Here is an 11,071-nt window from a genome sequence, read left to right on the forward strand (position 1 = left end):
GCCTGCCTTCCCTTTTCAGACATAATTGAACCAATATTGAAATTGCCAAAAGAGAATGAAACCTTATTTGTGTTTAGCAACCAGCAAAAATATTAATTAAAGGGAATAGGTTTCAATCTATCAAATGGTTTTTAAAAATTAGATCTGTGAGTCCTCGATTGTAATATGATTTTCTTTTCTAGGGCTGTCAACTCCTGACCGAGTGCTGGTAGAAACAACACCAACTTCACACCTGCTGGCAGAAAGAAATGTATGGATTGACCTTAAAAATGATTGTATTGGTTCATCAGCTTCAGTTTTAAGCCGGGTTCTCCGCCCGTAACATCTAAATCCTGCCAAACAAAGGCGGCAAAGGGAGTAGAAAAGAGAAGAAACCCGCGTCTGGCGGGGAAAGTAGTGGAGGCTATCCAGGCAATCCATGAAACCGAAGGGGCCACCACGTAGGGCATCACCAACTACCTACAAAATAACTGCAAGACTGGACCAGAAATCACCGAAAATGACGTCGCCCTTGCCCTGATGAAAGCAGGAGGAGGCGCCGTTAAGAAAAACAGAGGATGGCCACGATTGGATCGTAATCGACAGTGAACCTGCATTGATGGACTACCCTACCACGCTCCGAAAAAAAATCCAGATGACAAGAAACAGAATGACGGCAAGGACTTTTTTTTTTTTTCTTATTTTTTTTTTAATACAAAACATAGATAAATTTAATTCATCAGCAAGAGAACAAAAGATATATGTAAATGCATTTCAAGCACAGCCAGAAAAAATAAAGGCTCTCCACATGGTGGTCGACTGCACCACCGTTATTTGAAAAAGTGCAGAGCTGCTGCGCTTTATGGTCACTCCTCCTCGCAGCGCCCGATCATCATCATCAGAGCGTGAAGAAGATTGACCGACGCCATCTCTTCAGCTGCACTCTTGTCAGGACCTTCACCAAATTTCACCAACTCCGGAGTGGTACCCAGACTAGCAGCGCACAATGCATTCCCAAGATTAGATTTCATGAACATGTAATCAAGAGGAAGGTCATTCCCTTCTGCAAACTTCTCCAAAGTCTCCTTGGGTGTGTGGCTCAACGCAAAACCTCTCAAAATTGACAGCTGAGGACCGTAGAGTTCTTGCAGCATCAGGTGAGACGTGCTGAGCGTTTGGCTCACATTCTTGCCAGCTGAACTCCCACCATCTTTATCCTTGATGGAGCAGTAGCCATCAATGGCAGCCTGATAATTTTTCTCCTCAAATTTCACCTTCTCAGCTTGCTTCACCGTTCTCGTCTCACTGATCAAAGGTGAGGCCATGGCCAGATGTTCCCTTATCTTGTCAATCATCAGCTTGGCAGAAATTTGTTTGGCTTGCTTTTTTGTGCGAGCCTTCCCCTGCTCCCTTAGCGTAAGCACCTGGCAGAGAATGACAAATGTTTTCGAATGCGCAGGACCAGACTCAGCCACCAGTTGGTACTCTGGTTCTTTGAGGTTCTGTTGTGCACACAGCTCTGCCAGCGCACCAACAGAATTCTCTGTCACCTGCTCAGCATACGGGGAGACAGCCACAGACGCAGCGTCATACTTATCAAGTGCCACTTTTGTGGTAACGCCACTTGTAACCAGAAGCTGCGCACGAACTAATTTATCGGATTATTTATTAATTTATTTATTTATTTTAAGGTTACAGATCATTAATATTTGTTGTATTGATGTATTTGATCATTATTTTAATATTTGTTGTATATAAGTGAGTGAAAATATGTTTACATTTGTCTGATGTAAAGACAGGGTAGGATTTTACATATCTTGAATTGTAAATAATTATGCCTAAAATACTGCGATCAAATAAAATTCGATGTGTTGGTCACAGTTCTGTTTACTTTAGAAAAATATCTTCATTTCACTGTTCAGTAGCATTGATTTTCTTGCCTTCAGTGGCTAAAAAAATCTTTCATATCTATAATCAATCAACTTGTTGTTTTGTAGAAGTACCATAAAATAATTCGAAAATAAGAAATGGACTAGGGAAGGTTACCCTGTTACTCATTGCCATGCATATTCGGAGGTAATTGTATTTTTTGTACGAGTCATGACATATCCTAATAGTGAGCATTGAACATGCATTGTCTTATGTAAGTACAGCCATATTACTTGTTTTATAAGTAAATCAAAATTGTTAATGGTGGGTCATTGCATAGTGAAAAACAATACAGAGAATTTTATACAGAAATTCTGGTACAATTCAGCTTAGAGATGGGGAAGCGACCACGTTTGAGTTTACCTATTATTTTCTATTATAATTCCTATTGCACTTTTGAGGCCATCATATAGTACATGCTCTTAGCCATGATACTAATATACTATGTATATTAGTGCCATGATATATTAGTATCATGCTCTTAGCGAACTTTTGTTATATCTTAATTAATTTGATCGCATTGTGGAAAGAGACTTGTAAAAAACTGTGGTGTACACATTTAATAATTGAAATGAAAAGTATTATTAATATATTATAAATTATTATTTTTTATCCTTTATTGTTACAATAATTATGTGGTTTGGTAATACAGGCAGGTTTTTGTTTCAAAAATAAATGAGAAATAAAAAACAATATTATTATGGCAATCCCTGGCAGATTTATCATTCTAATGGCTGTATAAACATAGTGAGTCTGACTTGCAAGGAAACTACAATTTTTGGAGTACCATATGAAATGTTAAAGCAATGGCAATAATGAACCTGCTGGCCCAAATCTTGCCCGTTGTGAAATTTGCCCATTTAATTAGAGGTTGACGAATAAGCAATTATTCATTCATTCATATTTTTCCTTGATAGGAAAAAGTTATGTATTCATACCTTGAGATTAAGTCATAACACCTACCAATTTTGAACATTTATCATTTGGCTGCAATTTTCATAAAATTAGGTTTCAAGTTATATGCAATTAGAATACTTTTATTTATAATTAATGCTTCAAAGTGGCCATGGAATTTAACATTCTTGCTGGAAAAAATCGAAATTGTGCAGTTTAATCCTCATGGATACTGATAATTATCTTATCTAGGAGAGACCCTTGTGTTTTTCCACCTCTGTATAGAATGTGATTGGATTCTAGGAAAGTAGAGAATGGAACAACCAACTCGTTAGGTGAAGTGGAGATCGGAGAGTAATCGGCTAAAGATAAGTAAATATTACCCTCAAAAACCATAGTAAATGTGACATATATTACTGTAAATGGCCCAAAGAAGGAGAGGAAAATTTGATCCCTCATTTCATCAGTTGCGGCATATGGGAGGGTATCACTTATGCTAGTAGTCTTTTATCTCATCACTCCATACTTCTTTTTTATAACATAATGTCACAACAATATTGCAAAGTTCTACAACTCTTACGCGGCAAAGTAAATAGGAAGGGAGAGAGTAAATTTATGCTACAGGGGTTCTATGAAACTAGGTATGCCATTGCATCAGTAGCATTCAAAATGAAAGACGATGTACATAACATTTTTGTAAAGAACTAATGAAGTAGAGCCCAGGATAATTTACAAAAAAAATCGTTTCCCCCAAAAGGAATTAGGATTATATGAGGAAAAGGCATCTGGAATTCTCTGCAACGTCCAAAAATAAACGTCTGGGAATAGAGGGATGGCAAGATTATTTTCGCTTGTAATATTATCAACGCTCATTACTTTAGTAGTTGCCTCATTGATAAAACATAAAATGGCAGCGCTGTCGAAGTACCTCCATACAAGTACCGATAATTCTAGTATCGATAAGGTAGTACCGCTTTTAAATACTGCCAAGTACTACCGGACTCTCGGTACTACCTATCGGTATTTTTTCTTCAACCTCTGAGAGAGACCCTTTTGTTTTCCACCTTGCTGTCGAATGTGATTTGATTCTAGGAAAGTAGAAAATGGAACAACCGACTAGTTACGTGAAGTGGAGATATCGGAGAGTAACTGGCTAAAGAAAAGGAAATATAACCCTCGAAAACCATAGTAAATGTGATATATATTATTGCAAAGGGCCCAAAGAAGGAGAGAAAAACTTGATCCCTCATTTCCTAAGTTGCGGTTTATGGGAGGATATCGTTTATGCTAACAGTCTCTTATCTACCCAAGGAGGAAGAAAAGTCAAAATGACATCACTTTGACCTCAAAATGACCCACGAAAAGTCACTATTCAGTCATAACCGTGAAGGTGACTTTTTGCGGGTCATTCTGATGTCAAAGTGACGTCATTTTGACTTTGAATTCATTTGTAGATGTTTTCATTAAAAGTGAGAGCATATAAAAAAATTATCAAATATTGTCTACGATACTGGCTCTCCCTGCATTCCAACCTGAAGGTTGGTTCGGAAAGGTGAGGGTAGAGCTCACCCCTGACACTTAATCACACAACCGCGCATGCGAATATCACACCATAAGGAGGGGGGCCAGTTCCTTTCCATGGGCAAGTTCTACAGATAATTATTAATTTTGGGGAGCCCAAAGCTTCATCCCAGGTTTGAACTCCTGGGACCCATCTCCCAATAGCCAATGGCCAGATCCAATAGGCCACTAACGCAGTGGCATAGCCAGGTTTTAGGTCTAAATTTAAAAGCCTTAAAATTCTCCCCTCCTTCCTTTCCCCTATTGATACCCCAAGACGTGATTGCGCCACTTGCCCAGGGCGATATGTATCGTGAAATATCGCGATAATTAATTATATCGGGAATACGAATTCGAGTTTCGTACATTATCGAAAAATCATTGTCCGATAAAAAGGGCCCAATAAAAGTATTGGGACTGATAGAATATCGGAACCGATAAAATATCACGATATATCGTCCAATAAAAATATCGGGTGCAATAAATTAACTGAGCCATTAAAAATATCGAAATCGTTAAAAATAGCCTTCCGATAAAATACTACGGAACTACTATTATAAGGTAGAAATATCCTTTCGATAAAATATAAAGATATATCATCCGATAAAAAATATCGGGCCTGATAAAAATCGCCATTTGATAAAATACTACGCTTGATAATCCGATAAAAAATCGCCACTGCTAAAATATCGCGAAATATCATCCAATAAAAATTGCTGCTCGAATAAAATATCACGATTTATTGTCTTATAAAAGCCGCAGCCGCGATAAAACATCGTGATTTATCACCCGATCGCGTCGTCGCGCGCGATAAATTATCATGTTTTGGCATCGGGAAATTAGTTTGGGAAAATGTTTATGGCTGGAATATGTATAGGGTGGGCCTTCGTTTATGCTAGACCATAAATCGGTGCGTTAAAAACTTACTAATGTATGGTATATCGCGATATTAAATAGGAGGTATTTTTTCATCGAATTATATAACGTGATATATTTTATCTGAAGGCAAATTTTTATCGGGCTGGAGATTTTTTTATGAAATGATACATCGTGGTATTTTATCGGTAGGCGATTTTTATGGGCGATATTTGTATCGTCCGATACAAATATTGGTTTAGGATATCGTCATGTTTTAATGGATATCGGATGATATTTATGATGATTTTTTTGTTCTCGATATTTTTATCGATTTTCGTCCGAGATTTAATGACGATATATGATAATTGTTCCTTAAAAATGGTCTATTATTCGCTTTTACCGCAAGAAAGTCCCCGGGAACGAACCTATTTCGCCAAAATATTTCGAAGGAAATCCGTGACGCGCCATTTCTAAACTAGAATGCGCCGCGGTTTTTTGAAATAACTCATCGTCGCTGATTGCTGCATTTGCGTAAGAAATAATTAAGCTTCTCCTCGTTTTCAATAATATTTTCGGTGAGAGCCCGTGCGTACGTCACTACGGGAATAATAGCCAATAATAAATATCCGTCTTCATTTCAAATCAACAATGGAGCGTTCGTTATCTGCCATTTCTTGATTTATTTATGTTTGTTTTAATGGATATCGGATGATATTTATGATGATTTTTTTGTTCTCGATATTTTTATCGATTTTCGTCCGAGATTTAATGACGATATATGATAATTGTTCCTTAAAAATGGTCTATTATTCGCTTTTACCGCAAGAAAGTCCCCGGGAACGAACCTATTTCGCCAAAATATTTCGAAGGAAATCCGTGACGCGCCATTTCTAAACTAGAATGCGCCGCGGTTTTTTGAAATAACTCATCGTCGCTGATTGCTGCATTTGCGTAAGAAATAATTAAGCTTCTCCTCGTTTTCAATAATATTTTCGGTGAGAGCCCGTGCGTACGTCACTACGGGAATAATAGCCAATAATAAATATCCGTCTTCATTTCAAATCAACAATGGAGCGTTCGTTATCTGCCATTTCTTGATTTATTTATGTTTGTTTTTACAAACGAGACAAGAGATTGCAATCATACAGGAGAGGAAAAGGAAATGAAAATTTGCTTTATATTAATCCAGAAGATGGGATGTTTGAAGCAGCTAATATGCCAAAAGTTCTCTGGATGACGAGAAGGATTTAAACAACTTTGAAGAGCTCCTGAAAACCTCATATATCTCTCTTCAAATCATTTGTGAGTAAATTGACTGTTATCTGCGCTACATCATCCATCAAATTAACCCTTCTATTTTCCCTTCTTGAGCCATATGAAAAAGTTAAAATTTATTTTGGTTTCCTTTCTCACAGGTTTAACATCTTAGACAAATTGCAGTTGATCATACTGATGGAGTTTTCAGCCCATGCGACCAGATATATGTGTTCAAATGAATTTGCTCGCTGCATCAATTGGGATGGAGAGCTTGGAAAAATTATGTTCAACAACCCCTACATCAATACCTTAAGGCTATATGCAGTTAGTATCAATTTTTCTATTTAATGTATCATCGAAATTAGATACTTTCAGCTTCTTGATGTTATTTTTTCCTTTGTTTGCAGTCCCACGATGGAAAAATTTCTCTGAGGATAAAGTAATGAAAACGAAGGCAAAGATTTAGCGGTGGTTCAAGACAATTGCTTAAGCAACTAGAGGCAACTGAAGGGAAAGGAAATGCAACAGAATCAACTGAAATGGCCAATGTAGATGATTTTTCTCGATTTGTATTTGAAGAGGGAGAAAAGGAACATTAAAAGGAAAATTAAAAACAAATCCTGAGGAATTTCTTGTTGTAAAATCTATCTGTTTTTTGTTGCAATAAACCCTAATAAAGGTTGAGTTTCATATCTGAAGTGTTTAATTATCCCTAAATGACAATCTAAATACAGAAATTATAGTATGAATTGTCATTAGAAAAACAAATAGATTTGGTCACAAATAGTCAAAGTGAGGTCAAAATGAGGTCAAAATGATAGGTAGTCATTTTAGGTCATATTGACATCATCATGAGTCACGAAGGATGTCATTTCAAGGGACCATTTTGAGGTCACCGTGACTACCAAGCCATGACTTGAAAATGACATCAAGATGATGTCATAATGACTTTTCATTCCTCCTTGGGTAGTCAGTCCCTTGTTTTTTTATTACATATAATGTCACTAACAATCTTGCGGAGTTTTACAACTCTTACGTGGCAAAGTACATAAGAGGGAAGAGAGTAAATTTATGTCTAAGGGGTCCTACGAAACTAGGTGCGCCATTATATCAGTAACTTCCAATATGAAAGGCAATGTGCATTTTTCACAAAGAACTAATGGGCAAGAGCCGAGGAGAATTTACAAAAAAATTGTTTCCTCAGAAAGAGATAAGGGATATATGAAGAAAAGGCATATGTACTTATATGCAACATCCAAAAATAAACGTCATCGAAAAGAGGGATCAGACAATCATTATGGATTCATTTGTGATGTTCAAAGTGACACAGAATTGGCCAGCCATGATTCAATGAGTGATTTCCTTTCATCAGTAAAAATTAAAACAAAGGTTGCGTGAAAATTGGAGAGGGAAACTAGAGATCAAATGCTCAATGGGACTTGGCAGTCTGAAAGGCAGAAGAGGAAGCCTCTTTCTTTGGTCGTATATGTAATCTAAGGAAATCAAACATCAAAATTGTGAGACGATTGTTTGTTTCCTTCCTTCAGAGGAAACCAGGCAACCGATTGAGGAAATGCCAATGAAAAATTTGCCATCAGGGAATATGAAAGATGAAGCAAAAATTAAGTTTTCCCCACAGGTCTCTCTGTTGATTAAAATGTACTATTTTGTTTGCTATTCCTCATGGGATAATATCTGATAATGAAGGCTCGGTGGAAATCAAGTGCCCCTATTATTATATATGTGAGCGTGATGCGCCCGCTCCCAGCGGGCTTCCCCCGCTCTTTTCAATGCAGGTCCACAGAGGGATAGGCATGTTTCTAATTTAAAATGTAGTAAAAAAAAGGCAGGGTTATATGTTCAAATTCAATTCGAATGTTCATGTACAAATTTAATTGGAATATTCATGTACAAATTTAGGTCAGAGGACCTCTCAAAACACAACATTGGAAGTAATTACACTATCCTCTGTTAAATGCACATGATGACTCATACTTACGTATCAGAGGGAGACTTGAATGTGGAATCAGCCGCATTTTGATAAAAGTTATTTAAAGAAAGCGAGATATTGTTGCAAATGAACAAATGTATCAGTTTGTGCGCCGTTAACATCAGGAATATTTACCGTTTTTTTTAAGTATTTAAAAACTAATTTTAGGAAACATTAGCAATATTTAGGAAGTAAGATATGCCGTCGCATGTTCTCTGATAAATTCTGTGCATTTTGGTACCTAATTTGTAGAGTTTGGTTGCGTATAAGTTGAGAAAAATGTATCTATACAGTAGAAATAATATAGAAGATATTCCTAGGGAAGGAGTTTAAAGTATAAGTTACCTTCATGAAAGTTAAAGAAGGAAATAAGCTACGCAGAAGAAGCAGAGATATCTACGAAGTGTAGAAACAGATAGAAATATTAAATAAAAAATACATATTGTGATTTTATGTTGTGGTATCCTCTAGGTTTTTCAATTAATAGAAAGCCGAGGGAAAATCACTTTTTGTGCAATATAAATGGTGGAAAAGTTAAAGGAATTTTACGTGAACTTCATATTTCCCAAAATATGCCAGAATGCATCAGATTAAAATAAATAAATGTACCGGAGTGGATGTTTTTTAATTTGCACCTACACTTTCCTCTCAAATATTTATCCTTGTATATCGCAGAGTGGCCCACAGCAGCCTCCTGCTCCTGCCACTGATTTTTCCCCGATAATCACAAATATGGCATAGCTGTGTACTGATGGTGTAAAAATGTGTCCTACACTCTGTAGGAAACATTTTTTTCATCTCCAATTTTATAAATTAATTAAAATTGTAACAAAATTAAATATGACTTTCTCTCCATGAGCGCTTACAATATGCTATACATTGAAATAATTATTAGCAAACAGTGGTGTGAACCACATTGTTTTGCAAGTCACATGCGGGTCAAATGTTTCTAGACATGGCCATAGAAATAGGTCTCCAACAGGTTAATGAGATCGCAATATACAAAATTGCTAATACCTCCTCTAAATGCCTCTACCAATTATGAACCGAGTCGAAATTTTTCTCCTAGAAAAGATAAAATGCTGAGGCACGACTTACATTTTCTCTGGGTATCTTCAAATGAGTGAGATAAAAAAATTAGGATACCGTAACTCTTCCGCTGACTGAGATTTTAGTGCTGATGACTTCACTTCAAACTTAAGACAAATCATTGCTAAACGTCGGTGGCAAATTGAGATGTAAAAGAAACTTGTAGTACTGGAGGATAACGATCGTAAGCTAAAAGGCTGTTCTGTTGATTCTGGCAATGCTGTAGTAGCGGAGAAGGTAGCCCTATCCGTTCTATGGTATGAAATCACTGCAAAAGTCTGCACACAATCCACATGTGAGATCGAGAATCTGTTCTGCTGCCAACACACACAGAAAGCTACTAACTATTTCAATAACATAGGCAAATCCATAGACAATATACTAGCATACAACATAAAAATATAGTGGGAAATAGGCAAATGCAATTATCAAAAACTGGAAGTTGCCACCATTCTTATATTCATCACGTACAACTTAAAATAACAGAGCTCGTTATGATGGAAACAACTATTTATTCACTGATTTAAACCCTTAAATTAGCCCACACAAGTGACACAGGTGACTTTTCTCACTACTATTCGTTGAAATAATAGAATAATAATACAATAACAAACTTCACGCACAGTTTTGATCTTGATAGCTCTATCGTGAAATGTCATATTTATGGTGAACAACGGAGGATAACACGCCACTGAGGATTTTTACACTACTGTTAGACATTTATTGATAGCGTAACAGCACTTTTTACAATTCAATCACGATGGAACACTGAAAACTCTTGGCCGATATTTTTCAACCTAGTCAAACTTTGTGCATTACAACCACTGGTACTGTGCTTATTAGCAGTAGCTTAACAGGAGATGTCACGTTGAAAATAACACTATTTTGGCACAAAGATGTTCCTAGATGCCTCCAATCAGCAAGCAAAAGCTGCATTGACTGGAATTCACCTCATAATAAAAGCACAGGCAGTCCTAAACGACGAATTCTCCGGTACCAGTAATGAAATGGATGAATTTATTGTATATTATAGCATAGCAGAAATTAATAAACATCAAAATTGTTCTAATTAAATACTTATGATGAATAATATGCCATCGATAACATCAACTTACAATTAACGTATCCCCCTTCCAACGGCTGTGGCTCAGACTGCTACAACGATGCTACTTTGGTATTATAAAATATTTGGTTTCACTGCTCCACTTTTATATTTTATGTCCTTACTCAGATATTAACATTATAAAAAACACACAATATGAGGGCTTCCGAGCCTATTGTCGGATATTTATCTTTAAATAGAAAACAATCAACACGTCTCACAAACAAAGTTCTCACAATGGCAGGCAACTATTACAAACAATCACAACAATTGATTTGTGTGATGTTTAGGCACCTATGATGTCATCGAGGCTTCGTCGGAGGTGGCTTGGGGTGGGAGGAAGTTTATGGCAGGCTATGAAATTTGTTATATTTATTGCTGAATATCTCACGAAGGAGAACTGATTTACAAGC

The 11,071-nt window shown here is 36.6% G+C and overlaps 1 protein-coding gene across 1 annotated transcript; it reads right to left on the reverse strand.

Annotated features, from left to right (window-relative positions):
- Positions 1-845: 845 nt before the first annotated feature.
- LOC124158198 (RISC-loading complex subunit tarbp2-like) lies at positions 846-3,198 on the reverse strand. Its single transcript, XM_046533386.1, has 2 exons — positions 3,186-3,198; positions 846-1,627 (listed from the first exon to the last, which is right to left on the reverse strand). Exons 1-2 carry the CDS (start codon positions 3,196-3,198, stop codon positions 846-848), a joined length of 795 nt encoding a protein of 264 aa, XP_046389342.1.
- Between the last annotated feature and the right edge of the window lie 7,873 nt (positions 3,199-11,071).

The sequence above is a fragment of the Ischnura elegans genome, chromosome 4, assembly GCF_921293095.1.
Source record: "Ischnura elegans chromosome 4, ioIscEleg1.1, whole genome shotgun sequence".
Lineage (NCBI taxonomy): Eukaryota > Metazoa > Arthropoda > Insecta > Odonata > Coenagrionidae > Ischnura > Ischnura elegans.